Source organism: Bos javanicus, chromosome 27 (assembly GCF_032452875.1).
Source record: "Bos javanicus breed banteng chromosome 27, ARS-OSU_banteng_1.0, whole genome shotgun sequence".
Taxonomy (NCBI): Eukaryota; Metazoa; Chordata; class Mammalia; order Artiodactyla; family Bovidae; genus Bos; species Bos javanicus.
Window position 1 is genome coordinate 36,465,098 of NC_083894.1, and position 22,123 is coordinate 36,487,220.

Consider the following 22,123-nt stretch of genomic DNA (forward strand, 5'->3'; position numbering starts at 1 on the left):
CCCGTGGCCAGTGTGCTGGCTGCAGAGCTTGATCATTCTCATCCACCTGTACTCGTAGAGTCTGCAGAGCTGGCAAGGCCAGGCCTGTGCCCACAGAGGCCAAGAGGGCGGAGGGGCCAGGCTCGTGTCTCCCTCTTGGCTCCTTCCCTGCGCCCCCTACCTGGAGGAGGGCAGGGAAACCCACTCCAGATTCGTGCCTGGAGAGCCCCCATGGACAGAGGTGCCTGGAGGGCTACAGTCCATGGGGTGGCCAAGAGTCGGACACGACTGAGCAGCCCACACTAAGCACGCACCCCCCGGGAGGCTGGCCTTTCCTCCCCCTCCTTCTTCCTCGCCGTCTCCAGCTCCTCTCCCTCCTCCTCCTCCCCTCCCCGACCCCTCCGCCTCCTCCTCCCTGCCCCCCCGCAGCCCCCGTTAGCCCGCGCGGGGACCGCGGGGACCCCGGAGGCGGCGGGCGGGCGAGGTCAGACGCCGTGGGCACCCAGGCCGAGCACCGAGAAGGCGGCGCGATGCTTGCGCAGCAGCAGCCGGATCTTCTCGTCGTCCGAGTCGGGGTCCAGGGGCTTGTTGTACTCGTCGTCCTCGGTCTCCGAGGCCGCGCGCTCCCCGCCCGCGCCCGCGCTGCCCGGGGCCCGGGGCGTGGACGAAGAGGGCTCCAGGGCGCTCTTCTTCCGCCACTTGGTCCTCCGGTTCTGGAACCACACCTGGGACGACAGGGGCTCTGACGCTGGCGCGCGCACGCCCCTCTGGGGCCGGCGGCTCCCCGCGGCGGCAAGCACTCTGCATCCTGGACTAGGTTCAGCAATGGACCAGGTTGGTTTGTTTTGTTTTGTTTGTTTTTTGGAAGAGGGCAATAAAATAAAAGCTGAGTGCAGCAGCTTTTTCGGCTTCCCTGTAACCCTTCCGTGTGGTATACATCTTCTCCTTTGCCATCTGGGTATTGGGGTGGAAGGGGCTGAAAGGCTTTTAACCTCCTAGACGTGCAGTGAACTTAATGAATAATTTCTCCAACAATAAAACTAACATATGCTTACTGCTGGGGATAGAACCCTGCAGAAAGGACCCAAAGAAACAGAGCCATGTGGAGAGGGCGCTTCCTCTCCAGCCAAGTTAGTATTGGGCAGAGAAGGCTGCGGAGGGAGAGGGTATGGGGGCACGGAGGACGGGGGATGAGGGTGGTTTGGGGGCCCTGGGGGAGCCCGGACCAGGTCCCCAGCTGCCCCTGTACCTCCCACTCCACTCAATCCCATCACCTTGTCACAGATCCAGGCAGTTCCAGCACAGCTCAGAGCTAGCGGGAGATGGTGCCCCGACCCGAAGCCCCTCAGGGCACAGTGAGCCTCAGAGTTGCCAGGGTTGCCCCAGGAGCCTGCATACCCACTTTCAAGTGGGAGGTGTGCAGTGGGAGGGGTACCCCCGCTGAGCCTTGCCTCCACCTGGGCAGTGAGGTTCATGGGCAGTTGTGGGGAGGAGTTATATTCACTTTCAAGTTCTTTAAATTTATTTTATATTGGTGGTGAACCAAGGCCAAGGCTGCCTAACGGAACAAGCCTGAAGTGAGTGCTAATCTGGCCCAGAGGCTGCCATCAGCTCTTGAAGTTTCAGGCCTTGGCCCTGCAGGGGCTGGGGAAGGCATGGGGTTGGAGTCCTGTAATCCAGGTTTGACTCCCAACACTTACTAGCCAGTTACCTTGGGCAAAAAACTTGGCTGAGTCGGTGGGTGGCTCAGACAGTAAAGAATCTGCCTGTTGTCAACCAAGTATCCTTCAATTAAAAAGTAAATACATTTAAAAAAAAAAAAAAAAGAATCTGCCCGCAATGCGGGAGACCTTGGTTTGATCCCTGGGTTGGAAAGATCCCCTGGAGAAGGGAATGGCAACCCACTCCAGTATTCTTGCCTGGAGAATCCCGTGAACAGAGGTTATAATCCATGGGGTTGCAAAGAGTTGGACTTGACTGAACCATTAACATGTTCACTTTTCACTTTCAAGTTGGGTAATAAGACCCCACCATTGCGCTCCTGCACTGCGCACACACACAAAGTTGCTGTGAGGTTTAAATGGGCAGTTACACATCCGGCTCTCAGAAGAGGGTGCCACGGACGACAGCCATCGGGGTGATGGTCACTGTTGCCGTCTCCAGGGTTGGGTGGGCAGGCAGTGCCCACACACCTGGACAGCCTTCCACTGAGCTGTAGTTGCCACGAGCATGGGGCTGCCTCCCTGCCAGGCAGTGGCGCCCCGTCCCGGTGGGCTCCTCACTGCCACACAGACAGCCTCTTCACCCGCCCGGACTCACCTTGACCTGCGACTCAGTCATCCCCAGCGAGTACGCCAGCCGCGCCCTCTCGGGGCCAGCCAAGTACTTGGTCTGCTCGAAGGTCTTCTCCAGGGCGAAGATCTGGTGGCCCGTGAAGGTGGGCCGGGTGTGCTTTTTCTTGTGGATGCTGTCGCCCAGGGGGTCCGGAGCTGGGGGGGAGGAAGGAAGTGTGCCCTTACTGCGTTGAGTGTGAGGGAGTCCCAGCCCTGCCCTGCCCTGCCTGCCCCACAGGGTGAGCACCCCTACATAGAAGCTGCTGAGGTTGCGGGGTCATTGGGGCCCCTCTCACCTGAGCAGCCTGCTTCTGCCTTGTCTAGGTGGGCAGGGACCGCAAGGGCACCTGCCCCCAAGCTGTAGCTAACTGCGGCCAGAGGGTGCTTAGAACTGTGTCTCCCCATGGAACATCCTTGCTACTCAGTGATGCCGCCCTACTAAGGGGCAGGAGAAGCCTCCTCTGGGTCTCTGGGATGTCCCTTCAGGTCACCGAGAAACAGATTTGATGCCTCTACCAATGATCAGGACCCCGGGGGCCTGGGAACTCCTCCACTTTCTTGCTCTTGAAAGAGCAAACCGTTTTCCAGGTTTCTGGGAAAACCAGAGCCTTAAGCTCCAAGTGACTGCCTGCTCCCCAGGCCTGGGAGCCATGAGGCTTCCACCCCACCGGAGAGTCTGGAGGCAAGGGCTCAAGAACTGAGTCCTGTGTCATACAGGACTGGAGAGCTTCCTGCCAGCTCTCTGTTTAACGTGTGACAATATATATGCTTCAGTGATACTGTCTCAGACACAGGGCGTTCTGCTCCGTGACTACCTAGAGGGGTAGGATGGGGTGTGGAGGTGGGAGGGAGGCTTAAGGGGGGAGATTATATATATATATATATATATACACATATATACACACACACACACATACATACTTATGGCTGATTCACATTGTTGTACGGCAGAAACCAACACAACAGTGTAAGGCAGTTACCCCCCAATTAAAAATAAATTTTTTAAAATACCCAAACAAGCGTGGGAGGCAGGTGGGAGAAGTGACCCCTGCCCATCCAGGGCAGCCTCTCAGGAGCTTGGTGTGGGGAGGGCAGGGGAGGAGAGTGTGGATGAGCCCCGGGGAAGCAGAAGGTTCATATGCTGGGCCTCGTTCAGCATCGTCTGACCCCCACATCCCATGTCCTCGGGTCACAGGTGAGGAAACCGAGGCAGAGACAGGAGAGGAGACCCCTGGAGAGACTGTCACTTTGGTCCCCTCCCCTTGAGTGAATCCAGCCCCTGACTCTCAGATGCTTTGCTGTGTGTGTGTGCTTTTGGGGTTGAAGGGCAGGGTGCAGAGAGGGGGCTGTGTGTGCAAAGGGGGACATGGAGGGGAGGGTAAAGCACCCCCAAACCAGCTGTAAGATAGGCCCCCTGTGGGCCTCATTGTGTTTCAGGCCACAGAGGTGGGAGGCAGGCGTGCTCCAGGCTTTCCTGGGCCGCCCCAAGCCCCCGCTGCAGTGCAGGCCCTCCGAAGGGGGACAGAAGTGGACGCCCCCTCTGCCTCTGCCTAATGCGGCCCGGGGGTGGTTCTGACAGCCACGGTCACCCCCCTGTGCCTCCCGGGGGAGGTCTCCCTGCCTCTGCACGACCCGCCACCTCCCCCAGGCCCCGAATGTCAGCCTGAGGCCCCGACTGTCAGCCTGAGGCCCCGCACCAACTCTCTGAAAGCCACAGTCTGGGGAAGGGTGGGTGAGGGGCCCCCCACCAACAAGGAGGGCCCATTGGGATGGGGCTCAGCAGCGCCTCCTGGAGGCTGGGCGGCCTGGCTGCTGCTGTTGACCTGAACCTACACACCCCCAGGAGGGAACCGGCCCCCCGGGATCGGGGCATGACCCAGGTGGGGTCGGGGTACATTCATGTCCCTGAGTGCTGCTGGGGCGTGGGGGGACTCTGCGAAGGTGATGAGGGGGGAATTCTCTTCACTGGAGTGAAGTGGTGACACGGCTCTGGGTAAGAGAAGTAAGGTGAATAGGACCTTACAAAGGATGGGGTGGGCTGTGTGGTCCTCTCTGGACCCCAGGGTCCCCAGGAAGGCGGCTGGTAAAAGGGGTGGGGGCAGGGGTCAAGATGCCCATCCAGGCAAAGCCAGGGCGGGAGGGGGAGGGGAGAACCCTACGCCGTCCCGGGTGGAGGGACAGACCCAGGGTCTGCCTCAGGCAGTCCAAAGGCTGCCAGGGGAACCCCCCGCCCCCACCTGCGCCCCCCATGAGCGTCCGCTCCCCCCTCCTCCCGGTACTCACTGCTGCCGCACTGCCGCCCGCCTCGCCAGTCCTGGCCCGCGTCCGCCCAGCAGTTCCGGGTCCGGGTGGGGTATTCGCTCCCCGCCTTGGAGAAGCTCCCCACCTGGGGGCCATAGTAGACCCCCTGGGAGCCGAGGCCACCGAAGCCGGCCACGTGGGGGTAGCCGGGCAGGAGGCTGCTGTTGGGCGCGGCCACGGGCCTGCTCAGGATGTCCGTGATGCCGTGGGGGGTCCCGGCCGGCAGCTGGGGACCCAAGCCCGGGGGGCTGAGCTTGTAGAAGGAGTTCTGCATGGAGTACTGGCACACAGGTGCCTTCATCTCCGAGAACTGGGCCAGCGGTGTGTTGTTCAGCAGGAAGGGGCCCTGCAGGTTGGACTCCATGGCCCCCCCACAGCAGGCCAAGGGGAGGCCGGAACCCCAAATCCGGGTTCCTAGAGCCCCTGAGGTCCAGCCCAGAACCCCATGGCAGCTCCCGAGGGTCAAATCGGCTCAAGCCCCGGGCCGGCCTCACCCCGAGGTGTCCAGCCCAGTCCTTGTCCGGGTCCCCGACCACGTCAGACACGGGAAGTCAGGTGTCCCCAGGCAGGTGCCAGCCCCCACCCCTTCCCCAGCACCCCTGCTGTCTCCCCCTGCCTGGGGAGAGGCGGCTCCCCACGCCTCAGCTCAGGCCCCTTCTCTGCCTCAGAGTCTGGGGACCCTCCATGAGAAGTTTCCAGTTCAGAGAAGCAACATTTCCCTGATAAAGATGGGGCCCATTAGAATACAGACCCGAGACTGGCTGAGCTGCCGGAGTCGCCTCGCCATTGGTGGAAACCCTCTCGGGCCTCACATTGGCTTTTCCTAGACAAATTGCACTTTGAAAGATTGACTGTAAAATCAACCTCTGTGTGTGTGTGTGTGTGTGTGTGTGTGTGTGTATGTGACAGAGAGAGAGAGAGAGAGAGAGACAGAAAGAGAAAGAGTGAGCACTTAGGAACCTCTGTTCATTCCGAGAAGGTCTACCCACTCCTGGTTCAAGTGAGCATCTAGGAAAAAGTGGGTATCTGGGGGGCTGCCTCTGGGACAGCTGGAGGGCACAGCTCCTCCCTTGTGGTCTCGGGAGATGCTACCCTGAGGTGCCCAGGCCGCTTTCTGAGCAGATGCCCAGGCTTCTTGGGAGAGTGTACAGAGTGGACACGGAGGCTTGCCCCTCCTTCTCCGTGCTGGGATGGGTAAGTGGGGAGGCTGGGCTTTGGGGCCTGAGAGCCTGAGGTGGGAGCCTGCCAGGCAGGCTGGGCCGGGGGTGGGAGTGGGACCCCTCTGAGGGTTCTGGCTGGGTGCTCCCCAGGCTCTGGCTCCACCTCTGGCTCTCCCTGATCCCCTCTGTCCTCCCTTCCGCCTCCAAGGACTTATTTGTGCTTCTGCCATGTTCTGCCTGGCTTGGCACCTGGGTTGGATGGGTTGATGGCTTGAGATGGCCATTGATTCAGTGATGGGTGCCTGTGCCAGCTTTTGGTTGGTGCTCAGTAAATATTTGATGGGTGAGACGAGATTGAATCACAGGGCACCCATATGCCTTTTTTTTTTTTTCCTAATAAATTTTTACAACATACAAGGCTCCACCAGGGCCGCTTTCTTGTTTTACAAATAGGGAAAACACAGTAAGTAACTTGAATCATTTCTGCATGAAACAGCATAGTTTCCTGCAGTTTATTTTTCTTTCTTTCTTTTTTTAATAATTAAATTTGTTTATTTTTAATCGATGGATAATTGCTCTACAATATTGTGCTGCAGCGTTAGTCGCTTAGTCGTGTACAACTCTTTGTTACCCCATGGACTGTAGCCCATCAGGGTCCTCTGTCCATGGAATTCTCCAGGCAAGAATACTGGAGTGGGTTGCCATTTCCTTCTCCAGGGACAATATTGTGCTGGTTTTTGCCAAACGCCAACATCAGTCATAGGTATACCTACGTCCCTTCCCTCTTGAACCTCTCTTCCACTCTCTCCCCGTCTGTAGTTTCTTTTGAAATGCCCATCAGCATGTCACTGGTTTGGACATGCAACACGACAGGGAACATAGTGGCTGCCAGACAGATGGACTTGTGTCTCTTCTCTGCCTGGCAGTCCCAGAGCCCTTTCTTTCTGGCCCACGGTCGCCCTTTGCCAGGCAGAGACGAGCCTGCTCCTGGGTTTTCAGCAGGAGGCCCAGGGCCCAGGTTGTAAGAATGGCTCCCCTTTCACAGAGAGCCGGTTCTGCCCACACTTCTGTTATCTGCTCAGGCTAGAACTGGGTGTGACCCTGTCATGCAAGTGACTCAGGTTAAACACAAAAAAGACCTCACAAAGGCTGTGGACCTTGTTTTTCTGGAAGTTTGGATTAAACACAAGAGAAAAGGTTTTTTTATCCATCTGAATTGGCTGGGCTACAAAGCTGTCCATCACCACCCTTTGGGAAGCCATATTCCAGTTCCCCACGTGGCTGCCAGAACCCACCCTGGCAGTTGTGATTCTGAACCTGTGTCTTAAAATCCCTCTGGGTGATGGTGGTGCACAGCACGGTTGGCCGCTTGGCCTGGATACTGAGAGAGACGCTTCAGAATCAGGCTGAGGCTGGGGGCACTCCTAAGACCCTATGACTGTGACTTGGCTCCCCCACCAATGATGCAAACTTAGGAGGAGAAGCCAGAGTAAATAATTTCTTATTTCACTCCAAGGTCGACAAGGGCATTTGTGTTCAGTGATCCCAGGATGACAGACTGAAGAGACTTTACTACTTGCTTGATCCCTTCCTCCATTTGATGGATGAGAAAACTGAGGCCAGCTTGGTGGCTAGCCTTGCAGGAAGTGTTAGGAAATCAGAGCCATTTTGTTGGAAGTTCTTGAACTTTGGCACTGAGTGCAAGGATGAGGCACCTTCACAGGGAGCGCTGGGGGTCTCCCTGAAATGTATGCCTGCTGTGGGCTTACCCACCTACCTTGCTCTTTGTGGTTCCCTCTGCCCCCTCCACGGAGAAGGCAATGGCACCCCACTCCAGTACTCTTGCCTGGAAAATTCCACGGATGGAGGAGCCTGGTGGGCTGCAGTCCATGGGGTCACTAAGAGTTGGACACGACTGAGCGACTTCACTTTCACTTTTCACTTGCATGCATTGGAGAAGGAAATGGCAACCCACTCCAGTGTTCTTGCCTGGAGAATCCCAGGGACAGGGGAGCCTGCTGGGCTGCCGTCTATGGGGTCGTGCAGAGTCGGACATGACTGAAGCGACTTAGCAACAGCAGCAGCAGCTGCCCCCTCCAAACATCTTGGATTTGCCCCCATCACATGGTCCTTATGGGGTGGGACAGCAATGTGCTCTACCATCTGGGGGGTGAGGGGCCTCTCCCAGAATGGGTGGTCCTGATTAAGGGGCTGCCCATGTTCCCAGAAGGTGGGCAGGTGGGGTGAAAGCCTTCCTGCAGACTGATCACCCCCAGACTCCTCCAGCCCCGCTCCCCCCCACCCCCAACTCCCTAAAGATGAGCCGGAAGGAGAGAGGGCGCCTGTGCCATGAATCGATTTCTTTATTAATTTTGACATTTGTTCAGCTGGTGTAGGGAGAATGGTCTATACATCAGAGAAGGATGGGTAGGGGGGAAATTTCCTCCAGAGAACAGAGCCGTGTGGGAGAGTCAAGAAAAGAATCATTTTCATAACAATTTAAAAAAATCAAGGTAATTTCAAAACTTCTAAAAAGCGTCTAAGGTGCAGACTGCAGCATTCTCTAGGCATCGTGTGGCGACCCCAAACCCCTCCCCTACAAGCTCCTACTAGCAGCGACGCGGCATGCCGCCGAGGGCCGGGGCCGGCGGGCCAAGCAGCCAAGCCAGACAGAGCGAGGGGCCAAAGCGCAGCCGGGGCCGGGGCTCTACGGGGGCTACCGGGTCGGGGCGCCGGGGCAAGGCGGGGCCGATGGCGGCGGGAGGCGGCCCTGCACCTGTCTTCCTTGGCCTTCAGCGAGTCCAGCCGGCCGGGGGCGCTGGAGGGGTGGGGGGCGCCGGGGCCGGGCGACGGGTCAGGCTGGCGGCGGCGAGGATGCTCTGCGCGCCGCCCCGCGCGCTGGGGGGGGCTCCCTCTCCCCGCGCGCCCCTTGGAGGCCTGGCCGACCCCGACCCCGCCTGGACCCACGGGAACACGTGTGCTCTGGGGCCGGCCGGGGCCGGGGGCGCTGGGGGGTGGGGGTCGCGCTCTGCCGTCGAGGGAGCTTCTGTGCTACTTGGAAGGTTCGGATGTGTTCGGAGGACACCTCGGCAGAGCGGCGGGGAGGACGGGGGCCGGACATCCACACACAGTGTGGCCCTTGGGCGGGCGAGAAGAGCCTGCAGTCTCTCTCCGGGCCTGGAGGGCGCCGCGGGGCGGGCGCGTTGTGCTGATTCGGGCCTCCCTCTGCCGGGGGTCGGGGTGGGGGGCTCTGGTGTAACTTTAAGGCTCTTCCCTGATGGCACCGAGGCGAGGAACTTCGTCTCCTTCCTGCCCTGACGGCGGGGGCGCCCTGGGCCGGGAGGGTCTCCTTCCTGGCTGGGGCCTCCAGGTGGTCAGCCATCTGTCCCCCTGTGCTCCGCCCGCGCCCCCTGCTCTGCGTCTCCAGGAGGCGGGGGGCGGGGGGCGGGGGCACCTTGACTGCCCAGCCCAGGCCACCCCCCCCCCCCCCGCCCCATCCCACAGGCTGCCTGGACTTACAGCACCAAGTTCGCTCCGGGAGACCTCGGGTGGCCTAAGAACTGGGCAGGTCCGTATTCGCTAGCCCTATGCCCTTCCTTCCTCTCTTACTGAAAGACAGGCTGTGGAGTTCCTTCTCCCGCAGCCTGGAGAAGTCCTCAGGAGCTGAGCTGTTTGTGAGTGCTCTGTACATACTGCTAAAGTGTTTCTATTGGTTTGCATAGTATTTATTGTTTTCATATACACAAGGCTTGATTACTGTACAGTTTACACTTTGAACACAGACTAGGATATAAGTGCTTGAAGGTATAGAAAACCTCTTCTCTATTGAACATGCTGGTGCAATCCTGGGACAGCCATCGGCCCTCCCCCAGCTGAGAGCAAAGACCCTTCGGGATGGGGCGCTGGCTCCCTTGGAGCCCTGCAGCTAAGCCTGGGGGGTCCTCGCCTCAGATTCTTAAGTCCCTGACACAAGGAACCCCCGAATGCATTCTGAAGGTAATGATTTTCCATTGGAAGATGATTAATACTGGCGAGGAGAGAGAGAGAGAGAGAGACAACATAAAAAAAATTCCAGTTTATCCACAGGAGAGTCTATACAGCCTCGGACATCACAGTAAAATCTGTGTGTATACTGAGCAGAGGGGAGAGGTGTACATGTGCGGGCGTGTGTGTGTTTCCTGATGCCGTGTAGCACATTCTGGAAGGTTCTGGAAGGTTCGGTCCACGGGCAAGGATGGTCACACATGGAGCATGGAGGTGTGTGGGTGCGCAAGGCTGGCAGATGAGGGCAAGGGATTAATGGTGTGGAACTGATTTCATGTCTAGTTTTCTTTTTTTTCCCTTTTCAGGAAGCTCATTTTTTCCCCCCCTTTCCAGGAAGCTCACATGGATTTCCTACAGAATGAGGTTGGGGGAAAAAAAAAAAAGTACCCTGTAACAAGCCAAAATTGAAATGATTTAAAAAATATCTCATCCCAGCCACAAAAGAGCCCTTGTGTTGCTGTTGCCTTGGCGCTCTCCTGCGCGTGTTTTGCGTCCCTCTCTCTCTCTGCACACCCCCTCTGGCTGCTTCCGTCCACATTCCCCACAGAGATCCACCGTGGCTAGAGGCAGGATTGAAGACTGTAGGTCATGCGTCTACAGTCATTCATGCGAATAGGTGACTAAAGGAAGTCCCTTACAGAGGTCATGCCGTCAGCCTCCAGGGACGCGTGCGCGGGGCCTCCGGGCCAGCTCTCCTCCTGGGTGCGTGGCAGAGTATGTGAAGTTCAAGGGTTGGGTGTCGAGGTGTGATCCTGGGGGACACACAGAGAGAAGGAGTCACTTAGAAGAAGTGCAACCCCAGCAAAAAAAAAAAAAAAACCGCCATCCTGAGCTTTTGCGCTGGTGGCCCCCAGGCAGGAGTGAATCAGAAAAAGCGGCCTCCCCAAGCAAGGCAGGAGCTGCAAGGTGCTGAACCCCGCGAGGACCTTCCTGAAACCCCGACAGGCCGACTCCCGGACCCAGAGGCTGCCACTAGCTTCATGCCCTCAGATGAGTTCCCTGGACGGCATGGTCACCTGGGGAGAGGCCCCCCGTGTACCCAGCCCCCAGGAGAGGGGCCGGGCTAGGTGGCACCGCCCCGGCTTGTTCAGTTCAGTCCAGCCAACAGGCACAGGTGTCTCCTGTGTGCCAGCCTGCACGGAGTGGGCATGGCCTTGGGAGCTCATGGCCTCAAGGGACCTCAGTGCCACTTCGGTTCTGTCCATGACTCTTACTATCAGCAGCCTCTGGCTCCTCTCCCCGTGTCTTGTAGATGGACAGCCTCGACTAGGGCCAAGAGGTCTTTGAAAACCAGAGGCTTTCTCCCCAGGAGACGAGGTGTATCAGGCTGGAAGACGGCAGCTGTGCCAGCCGAGTGAAGTTGACTCTGCAGCCTACAAGTCACAGCCACATGGCATGCCTGCCACCCCATGGGGCCACGTCTTCCAGCCTGGGGGGGTGGGTAAAACTCCAAGTTTGCAAGATCGGCCACCTGGGGTTCTATCTGTAGGAATTTAACATGAAGAAGAGCTGACAGCCTCCTAAGCGGGGCCAGAAGTGATACAGAAAGGCAGAAACTCATCTGAGGCACAGCTGTCTCCAGGCAGGGAGCTCGTCGTGGGTCCTACAGGAGCCAGGGTTGGGGAGGAGACTGGAGGTGACCAAGGAGAACTCAGCCCTGAGTGGCTCCCCAGGGATGGAGAGCAGGCTTAAGCTCCTTGCCAGACCGAAAAGCCAGGCCTGCTGCTGCTATGGCGTGAGCAAGCTGTCGCCCTGGAAGGGACCCCTCCACCACGGCCCGTGTCCCTGTTAGTGAAGCCACCTCCTCGGAGTCCAAAACCCCATGCCCACTGCTGCCTGCCTTTGACCTCGGCTCCTCCATCAAGGACGCCATCCACCCTCCTCTCGGCTGAAGTTCGGCCCCTTGCCCTCCAGCCCTCTCCTCCAGGAAGCCCTCCCGAAAGCTCTAGCTCCCCTTCTCTCTCCCGTCTCGTGTCACTGCCTGGCATGTAACGAACAGTCAGGTTAGGAGCATGAACTCTGAAGCCAGGCTGCCTGCACTCAGCTCCTGTCTCTGCCGGTTTCCTACTGCGTGGTCTCAGTCAAGTTACTTATGCTGTCGGGGACTCGGTTTCCCTTGCTGTAAAATGAGGCCATGAGGAGGATGCAGCTCGTTTGACTCTTGTGATGCTGGACAGCTAACCATCTAGGAAGCGCTCAGGACACTGAACGGTACTGGATGCCGCCATGGTCAGGATCCGGAAACGCTCCATCCTGTCTGTCCTGTCTCTCGTCTGCTGACCTCCCTGGCTGGAGTATCAACACTCTGAGGGGAGTAGCCAGCCTTTACTCTTCCTGTGGGGGGCACTTCACAGGTGGTGCCAGTGGTAAAGAACCCGCCTCCCAATGCAGGAGATGTAAGAGACTTGGGTTCGATCCCTGGGTCAGGGAGACCCCCTGGAGGAGGGCATGGCAACCCACTCCAGTGTTCATGCCTGGAGAATCCCATGGACAGAGGAGCCTGGCAGGCTACAGTCCGTGGGGTTGCAAAGAGTCGGACACGACTGAGGCGACTGAGTGTGCACGTACATACCCTTCCCGTGGGCTCCAGAGTGCCTACCCTAGTGCTGTGCCCATAAGAGCCCTTACAGAGTCCTGAGCCTGGGGAAGACAAGCTGGGATCTTCCTCCCGCTCTTCGGCCCTGACACAGAGCAGAGGAGAAGGTTCAACGCGGAGAGGGATGATTCTGGGGTAATCGCTCTTCCTGTCTCTGCGTGAGCTCAGCTCCAGGAGGCATTGGGACCAGCCGGCAGCGGCAGGGGTGGCCAGGGAGTGTGGACCTCCGGTCGCCACTGCCCTGGGTGCCCCTCCAGAAAGGTCTCCCCCAAAACGCTAAGACAACAGCCTCCTGCAGCTCCCAGTGGCTGGGCAGGTCAGGCTTTCCCTCATGTCATTTCTCTCTGTATGCCACTGGCCCCCACCCCTGCCAGCGTCTGGGGGTATCTCCTCTCTCCTGCAGCCCCAGGCTCCATACCTGCGGAGGCTGGGGGTGAGAGTGGACTGTCACTTAAAAGAGGAAAGTAAGCAAAATATGACCTCAGCCCTCCTTGTCTCCTCCTACGGAGACTGTGCTGTGCTAAGATGCTTTAGTCGTGTCCGACTCTTTGCGACCCCATGGACTATAGCCCGCCAGGCTCCTCTGTCCATGGGATTCTCCAGGCAAGAATACCGGAGTGGGTGGCCATTTCTTTATCCAGGGGATCTTCCCAACCCAGTGATCGAACCCGAGTCTCTTAGGTCTCCTGCATCAGCAGGTGGGTTCTTTATAGGTTAACTTTCACTTATTAAAATACCCTGGGCTTCCCTGGTGGCTCAGACAGTAAAGAATCTGCCTGCAATACAGGAGCCCTGGGTTCGATCCCATGGTCGAGAAGATCCCCTAGAGAAGGAAATGGCAACCCACTCTAGTATTCTTGCCTGGGAAATCCCATGGACAGAGGGGCGTGGTGCAAGGTAGCAAAGAGTCAGACACAACTGAAGCGGCTAACTGTTACTTATTTACTATTAAAATACTCTTTCCTCAGAGCTAACACAAGGCTTTGCAACCACAGTGTCTGAATGGAAAGTGTCTCTTGAAAAAGGAAACAAAAAAAGCAACAGCTATCCCATGCGTGGCACTGCCCAGCACCCGGCTGGGCACCTCTAACCTAGAGGGCGCAGGCTGCCTGCTCCCTGCTGTGCCCTGGCAGCGCTGACACCCTGATTCTTGGACATAGAGCAAAACCCAGCAGCTGCTTCTGCCTGCTGCACACTGACCAGGCTTGACTCGCAGCAATCATCTAGATGCTTCAATGCGACTAGAAGGCTCCCTCCTCCGCCTGCCAGGACTCATGCGAAATCCTTCCCAAGGGCAGGCGGGATAGGTGCAGACTTGAAGTGGGCACCGGGGGTTGGGGTGTTCTGCCCTCTGAGCTGTTCCCCTGCTTTGAACCAATTGTCACCATCTCATCTCAGCTCATTTTTAGGCATCAAGTCTACAACTGTGCCGCAGGACCTCTAGGCAATTTGGGAAGAAAAACCAGAATGGGTCCTACTAATCCACTCTTCAGTCTGAGTCAAAATCCCTGGAGCTTGCCCCAGTCCTGAGCTCTAGGACTGGCTCAGTAGTGCTGGGCAGGGCCGGGAGTCTGCACTGTCACCAGGCGCCCGGATGAGGGCGACACAGGGGTGTGGGTGGCACTTTGAGAATCAGTGGACTGGGACTGGACAATTTAGAAAACCCTTTCCCGATCGTAAACCCACAGGTCACCATAACCACCCTACAAGGGGAAGATGCTGGGGCACCTGAGGCTTGGAGAGGTCAGCTGACCTGCCTGGGTCACACTGCACATAAGACCTGCAGTTGGTTGAGTGCCAGGATACACCCTGTATTCTCCTTACTCCTCACAGTTGCCCTCATGGTTACCATGGTTATTTTTAAGCCTAGAAGGAAATGGCAACCCACTCCAGTATGCTTGCCTGGGAAATCCCATGGACAGAGAAGCCTGCTGGGCTATATAGTCCATGGGGTTGTAAAGAGTCGGACGCAACTTAGTGGCTAAACAACAACAGCACCGGAGTGACACGCATTCAGAGGGAGTAATTTCATCCTCCCCGTGGGAGACGGAAGCTTGAGGAGCAGGAGGAGCCAGACCTGGACCCTGGATCCCTGCCCAGCTTCCACTCTCTCAGTCAGTTCTCATTGTCTGCAGGGGGCATGTTCTCTCAAGTCGCCAGGACCCCTGAATTAGCCAGGCCTGGACCACTGCTCCCCAGCAAAGTGCTGCTCAGGGTTCCTGCCAGCCTCTGGTCATGACATGTTTTTCAACCTATGAACACACAAGCCTGTGTATTTCTGATCAAAGACAACATATTTAATGTACCACTGACCCTTGAACAATATGGGTTTGAACTGCATGGACCCACTTGTACATTGGCTTTCTTTTTTAATAAATATAGTACTTGCATTTTCATTTCACAAGATCTTTAAATGAACAAGTTCATATTGGATTACAGATCACAGCACGTAGAGTTGAAAGAACCAGGGTTTGAGCCCAGGATTCTATCCAGACTGTTCCAGCTTCCTGCCCTGGGGGTGAGTCATTCATCAAAGCCTTTGTTTTTTCAGGCAGACAGAGCAGTGCTGAGATTTTCAACTGCCTGGAGGGTCAGTGCCCTCTAAGTCCCAAGTTGTTCAAGGGTCAACTGGATATTGTTGCATTATTAATACTGAACTCTTGTCCTGCAGAGCTTTAACTCATGACTGAATGAAGCTCATCTAACACACGGATTTCCTCCACTCGGCCCATCACAGCCCTGCTGCTCTTAGCGACACTAGACAGGCAGGACCGTTTATAACAGTGAAATCACCCACCAACAGCACAAAGATGAAAAAAAAATTTAAAAAGGTGACACAAAATAGACACCAAAAGGATACTGGATCTGAGTGTGATCTGAAAGAGGGACAGAGAGACGGTCACCTTGTTTGACCTCCGCTGGGAACAGGCCCGCAGGGGACTCAGTGCTTCACCCCCCTGCACATCCCTGAAAGGCCCTGGGAGGGAAGCGCTGGGCATGCTGGGTTTCGGGGTTACAATGAACTGTAGCTAGTAGGCAACTGTGCAAGTTAGCAATTATTTGGAATCCGTGAACCCCGGGGGCCTGTGCAAGCTTGCAAGTGGAAGGTAGCAAAGCATGAAGGACTTAGAGCCCTCACCCCCTTCCCCATCTTGTCTGCAGTCTGTCTTGCTCAGGGGGTAGAGCATTGCAGGCTGTCCCCTGGGTTCTTGGGACCAGACAGGAGCCTCCTCCACGCTGGTCCCGGCACTGCACACTTTCCTGGCCTCTTCCTGGCAGAAGCCTCAGCCCTTGGCAGTAGCCTGGCCGCTCCGCACCCCGCCACCCACGCCCGATGGTCTTGGACCTGCATCTCCTGTGTGTGTGTGTGTGTGTGTGTGTGTGTGTGTGGCAGGGTTCAGCAACTTTGCAGATCTACAGAAAAAAATTTCCAAAATGTCTAGGTTCCGTCCTTCCCCTCGCCTGCGGTCTGGGCCACCTGTCTCCTGTTCAGGAACATCAGCAGAACCCGAGCCAAACGTTGCTGCCCTACGCAAAATAAGGCCCAGAGTGTCCTCTGCCTTCCGCTCTGCTTTCTCAAAGTATTTGGACCTCTAGAGTATTTCTAGGACTGACCACAGCTGATGCTCTAAACCAGCAGCCCGCTGAGACCCTGGCAGTGTAGGGGTTAACGCGGTGACCTCCTTAAGCTGCTGAGAAGTCAGGTCTAATTTTATCCTATGACTGGATGGGCCAGACTCCCCGCCCCTGCTCCCCAAGTGCTGAGGGAAGCCCAGAGTCAGCACTTCTGGGGGCTCGGGAGACAGCAGCCCTGCGGTTTTTTTTTTTTGCCGAGTGCAGAAAGCGAGCCTGCTGGCCGCGGGCCCAGAGCCAGGCCCTGGGGGTGTAAGTGACAACAACCCTGTGCGCGCGGGCGCCGGGGCCACGTGCTTCCTGCTTCCGGCCGACTCCCACCCCGACGCGCCCGGTACTGAGCTGACCCGAGCTGGGCACAGCGAAGGGCCTCGGGGCAGCTCAGTACAGGACCCGTCAGGGCGGACGCAGGTCCAAGCTGGCCTTGAAGCCCCCGGCCCAGCACTGCTCAGCCCACTGGAGAGCCTTCGCCTCGTCCTCACGGCCTCCTTTCCTCCCGCACTTCACATCACGCCCAGGCACCGCCCGCCCCCAGCCTCTGTCACCCCTAAAGCCTCCTGTTGTTAACTTTGCCTCTTCCTAGAAAGCCAGGGAGTCACATACTTCAGGAAACACCAAGGAGGATGGAAGCCTTGGATTCCGGGTTCAAGGCACAGCTGGGTTCCAGGCCTCGCCCTGATATTCCTGGGCACGTGCACGAAACCTCACAGCTAGCAGACCCCACTGCGCCCTCCGAGGCCCTGCCCCCCGCCCACCCCAGGCTCCCTTGATGGGCTGGGCTTCCAGGATAACAATCCTACGGAGATGCCCCCAGTGCTCCTCACTCAGGGAAGCTCGTGTCCTGTGTCTGTTTGTGCACTCCCGAGGAACCGGTCAGCAGAGGCTGTGACAGTTCTCTCAAGGAGGAAACGGCTCAGAGGGCACCGTTAGTAAGCGGGAGTCTGAGCTTGGAGACCACAGCGATGCCTGGTCCTCCCACTTCATGCTGGGAGAGGCGGGAGTTGTCCGAAGGATAGGGATGCGAAATGAGCGGCCGTGGCGGAGGTTGGGGGTGGGGGCGGCGGGATACCGGGCCATGCAGACAAGACTAATGTCCGTGTTACCTCCAAAGAGGCCATTCCACAAGAGGGGCTGGAGATCACTGCTTCCCCCTTTTGAGGCTGGCCCGCTTCACTATCTGAGCCCCCTTCCTGCCCTCTATCAGGTCCGGCTGCAGGCCACTTCCTCTCAGCTCCACCTGGAGACAGCAGTTCAGACAGAAGGCAGGACAGATCACACAGAGAGATGGCAGGAAGGCCAGAGAGGACAGGCACCCTACGGAGGCGGCGGGAGCGGGGCCACCAGCGCCAGGAGGCTCGAGGAGGAGCCGGCAGACAGGTGAGAGGAGAGCCCCAGGCGGGCTGGCGCAGGGGGCAGCGGAGGTCACGGGCCGGGCCCTCTGAAGGGTGAGGGCCTGGGAGGCCGCGGGCCCAGCAGTACCTTGGCGTGAGTCATAAAGGAATCAATGTCCGCCTCCATCTCACTAGGGTCCTCTGGGGGCCCCTTGGAAATCACCTCCTCAAGCTCCTGGGTGTCATCGGCTCCGGACGGGTCTATCTGGCGAACGACTTTGCGAACGATCTGGAAAAGTGAGAGGGAGGGTAGGAGGGGGCTTGGGGAAGCCGTCGAGGAAGAGCTTGAAAGGGGGCAGGTCCCAGAGGGTGGTGCAGTGGGTGCGGGCTGTGGCCCCAGGTGCCCTTCCCTGTGGTCAAGGTCAGGGGCGGCCTCTGATCCCCATGGTTGGATGGGGAGCCCGCACTGGGCAGTCTCAGAAGGCCTGGAATTTGTGGGGGTCTCAGCGGGGCTCAGGGACAAGTGGGTCTGACGCTGTGACTTCCATCTCTAGCCCATGGGGTCCATTCTGCCTGCAGGTGTGTGACGGACGTTTACACTGTCTTCCCTGCACAACGGTGAGCCCGACGGGGAGGGCGTGTCTGTCCCTTCGACTGTCTGTTCCCTAGTCACACATCTGAACATGCCAATGACTGTCTGCTCTGCACTGACTGTGTGCAAGGAGTGGGAAGGTGAGAACATGCACAAGTGTGAAGCTTCTCATGTGAAAGGAAAGACCGGGCCCTGCTCCAAGCGAGCGTGTGCACTGGAGCCACACCGCTCAGCCTCAGCCAGCACAGCCCTTGTCCGGCAGAATCACGGCTCCTGGTGTAAACCTGCAGCCAACCCCATGCATTCTCACATCCTCTTTATCTCAGGAAGCCCCATGGGGACCCCCACACTGCTGTGACACAGCTGTTTTCAGGGCCAGGCGTCACAGGACTAGGTTTGGGCTGTATCCACAGGGCCCCGTCCTTCTGGAACACAGCCGCCCCAGCTGAGCTCAGGCTGTATCAGGCAAAGTAAGGACCGCCACGTCTGGAACTGCAGCAGGTACCCGAACCGTCCCATCTGAGCCGGGCTTACCCTGCTGTTAGGGTAGTAAGAAGCTGAGGGTGAGCTCAAAGCCCTCTGCCCAGCTCAGGGGGGACTCTGCACCCACCTTCTTGGTGATGACGTTGCCCTGCTCATCTGTGAAATGCTCCTCTGTCACCTGCTCCCCTGGAATATTCTGAAGCTCATTCCCCTGGAATCAGAGGAAGGTAGAAAACTCAAGATGGATAAGGGGGGATGAGATGGAAAGAAAGGGGAAGTGAAAGTCGCTCTGTCGCATCCAAGTCTTTGCGGCCACATAGACTGTTCAGTCCATGGAGTTCTCCAGGCCATACTGGAGTGGGTAGCCGTTCCCTTCTCCAGGGGATCTTCCCAACCCAGGGATCGAACCTGGGTCTCCCGCATTGCGGGCAGAGTCTTTACCAGCTGAGCCACACAAGAGAAGCCCAAGAATGCTGGAGTGGGTAGCCTATCCCTTCTCCAGCGGATCTTCCCGACCCAGGAATTGAACGTGGGTCTCCCACATTGTAGGCGGATTCTTTACCCACTGAGCCATCAGGGAAGCCCAATAAGGAAATAAGTTAGCAGTAGCAGCAGCAGCCAGAGTCTGATGAGACCCCACCCTGGCAGGAAACCGCAACTCAGCAAGAAGTGAGTTGGACTGACTTCCAGTGGCTGCTCCAAGTTGAGGCCGGGGGTGGGGGGGCAGGCACCCCTGGGGACCCTGGGCCTGAGGTTGGGAGGGGAGCCCAGGCTCACGGGAGCGCTGAGTGACGGATCCCTGCCATCATGCCCCGGAATGGGGAAAACAGGGGCAGCGATGATGCAGGTTGACGGAGGAGCTCCCGGGAGAGGGAGGGAGAGCCAGGCGTCTACTCCTACGGCACTTTAAGGGGAAGAACACCCCAGCCACAGACGCTCGCGCCCCGAGGTGGGGTCTTTCTGCCTCCCTGAGCTGGTTGTGGACAGAAGCAGAAGGAGGGCCAGCCTCCTGAGTCCCAGAGCGGATCCTTCTCAGCCATCGTGAGGGACGAGAGGTGGGGAGGGCGGGGAAGTGCCGCCCAGCTCCGGCCTGCACATCCCCAGCGCCTCCCAGCCAGGCCGCCCGACCTCTCTTCCTGCGGGGCAACCGGACTGGTGCTCCCCGCGCCCCCCCTACCCCAGGTTACCTTCAGGAGGACCCGGCGCCGGACCACCCTGGTGGAGATGGTCTCCTCATCGTCACTCAGCCCCTCACTCTCCCCCAGCTCCTTGTCCAGCTCCTGGTGGACGTGCTTGAGCATGAAGCCCAGGGAGCCCCGGACGATGTGCGCCACGTTCTGGCAGCTGACCAGGAAGAAGCCCAGCAGCACCAGGGTGACCAGGAGCTGGGTGACGAAGGTCCACATCCTTGACTGCTCACCAGCCCAGGCCTCCAGGGCCTGCGGAGCCAGGGTGGCGGGGCCAGCCGCTCATTCTCCCCGGGGACTCCGGAGGCCCCCCAGGACCCGCTCCATTCTCCCCCGTGCACGGGAGGCTGCAGGGCCCCCACAGTGGAACTGCCGCGCAAGTGCCTGCCCGGCTGAGCGCCCGCCTCTGCCCCCGGCCTGGCTGACGTCAGGCCCCAGTAATTCTAGCTCCTGAGCCAGCTGCCCCGGGCTGTCCAGCAGGGCCAGAGGGAAGCCGGCAGGTGTGTGCGTCCCGGGCACCGGACGTGCGTGTTAAAGGGCGTTTTGAACAACGCTGCCCCCACCCCCACCACCGAGAGCCCGCCCCTGTGCCAGCCAGAGGCAGCTTTAGCTGTGCCCAGGAAAAGGGTCCCATTTAGGACTTGGGAAAAAAATCAGACGTCTGCAGAATGTGGTTCCTGGTGTGTGTCCTAGGCGGCTACCACCAGGACCACGGGGATGTCCACTGGCTTGCTCGTGGGGTGGAGCCAGCTAACACCCTGGAGGGTGCAGGGTTTGTTTCAAAAATAGCACCCCCCCAGGGTGAGTGGTCAGCCCCAGGAGCGCAGGCGTCCAGCACTGGTGGCGGGGGCCTTGGGAGCCCATGTGATTTCATGAGCCCCGCGGCCCTCGGTGGCCCCCCTGCCCTGCCTTAGGCAGCACAGCCATCCTAAATGCAAGTGAGTCCCAGTGTGTCTATTTAGGGCCTCTCCTTCATGGCTCTTCCCCAGGCGGGGCTGGCAGCGCCAGGGCCAGGAACCAGGCGCCTGCAACTCGCCTCTGCAGGCCTGGCTCCTCAAGGCAGCCCAGCAGCTGAGGCTCGAAGGAGTCCCGTTTCCAGGACAGGGCTGCTCCTCTCTGGGCAGCAGCGGGCATGGCAGGAAGAACCAGAATCAGGACTGGCACCCTGACCCTGCGGAGGTCTCGCAGGGTGGCTGGAGGCCTAGCGGGGTGGCTAGGAGTTGCGGGGGGCGCTCCTCCGGGCCTCGGTTTCTACAGCCGTCAAGATGAGGGGTGGGTTGTGAGCCCACCCACCGCTAGGGACTGTGACGGCCCTCACCCCACGCAGCCCACTGCCCAGGCGGGGCTCTGCATGCCCTTTCACACATCAACTCGGTTATATTAACACCGTCGTGTCTCTGGTGTTCCCACATCACGCAAGGGCAGGGGAGGCACAGAGAGGTTAATGACTTGTCTCATCGCAACACAGGAGTGCCAGGGATGCAGACACAGCACATGTAGGGGGCCCCGGAGCCCTGGGTCCAAGCCTGGGCCAGGAGCCCAAGGTCAGATGCTGCCTACCAGGCCGAAGAGAGGGGCTGGCTGCCTTCCAGGCTAAGGTCCCTAGTTACAGTAACCATCACCCCCCAGCCCCCACTGAGCTTTGAGGCTCACTGAAATACCAGTCAACAGGTGCTCTGCACGCTGTCACCTTAAACAGGCCTCTCAATCATTCCCCGGGGCCCCAGGAGACCGTGAAGAGACAGTTCGCCCACCCTCCCATCCACCCTAGACGGGGACCTGGGACCGGGAGGGCTGGGACTCTCCCTACCCTGACACCGGGCCTCCTGGGGCTCAGTTTCCTTATCTGTAAACGAGGCAGCTGGGCACAATGACCCTGGAGGGTTTGCTTCTCCAGGATCCTGCCTTCTCTCCAGTCCTCCCCCTCCCCACAAAGCCGAGCCCAGACAGGCTCCTATGCGGTGTCGTCCCCAGGACTCGCGGTGCACAGACCTGGGTCTGGGGGGCACAGACCCAGGGTGGGGGGGTGGGCCTGGTGCTTTGGGACAAGTGTGCACGACCAGGAGTGGCAGAAATGGGTACAGTCTGACCACCAAGAATGCCAGGGTGGCCTGGGGTTAAAAACGGGTGCAGCAGCCCGGCCATCGGAGGCATGTCCTTGTCAGGGACGGCTTCTAAATAAAACCCTGTTTAATTCCTGGCACCTCTTGGCAGCCAGCAGCCCAGGCCATGGTGGAGCCCACCCGGTCCTGGGGTCCTCAGAGGTACCTGCAAGGCTCGGGCTGGGACAGGGGCGAGGGGAGAAGCTGGCAGTGAAGGGGAGGGCGGAAGAGGACACATGCGCGTGGAAGACGAGGGACCAGGGAGATGCAGAGCACACGCTACGCATGTGCTAAAAGTATCGATACATGTTACAGAGCGGTGACTCCCGCTTCATACAAACACAAACTAAAACGATGTCAAGCACTTCCCTGGTGGCTCTGT

General features: G+C 58.6%; 2 protein-coding genes across 9 annotated transcripts in view; both read right to left on the bottom strand.

The window, feature by feature from the left end:
- Positions 1–464: 464 nt before the first annotated feature.
- NKX6-3 (NK6 homeobox 3) lies at positions 465–6,727 on the bottom strand. The gene is made up of 3 exons (XM_061404571.1): positions 4,596–6,727; positions 2,299–2,468; positions 465–704 (listed from the first exon to the last, which is right to left on the bottom strand). The coding sequence occupies exons 1-3, from the start codon at positions 4,975–4,977 to the stop codon at positions 465–467; spliced, it is 792 nt and encodes a 263-aa protein (XP_061260555.1). The 5' UTR covers positions 4,978–6,727.
- Positions 6,728–8,113: 1,386 nt separating this feature from the next.
- Positions 8,114–22,123, bottom strand: part of ANK1 (ankyrin 1) — a 242,434-nt gene continuing 228,424 nt past the window's right edge. For 3 of the 8 annotated variants that reach the window (XM_061404574.1, XM_061404573.1, XM_061404577.1), the window contains 4 exons: positions 18,580–18,663; positions 17,526–17,666; positions 17,150–17,283; positions 8,114–10,569 (listed from right to left, as the gene is read on the bottom strand). In XM_061404574.1, the coding sequence (XP_061260558.1) occupies positions 17,185–17,283; positions 17,526–17,666; positions 18,580–18,663 (324 nt within the window). In that variant the 3' untranslated portion in view covers positions 8,114–10,569; positions 17,150–17,184. Of the gene's footprint in view, positions 10,570–17,149; positions 17,284–17,525; positions 17,667–18,579; positions 18,664–19,639; positions 20,151–22,123 lie in introns of those variants that run through there. The other 5 variants (XM_061404579.1, XM_061404581.1, XM_061404576.1 and 2 more) reach the window with 5 other exon arrangements.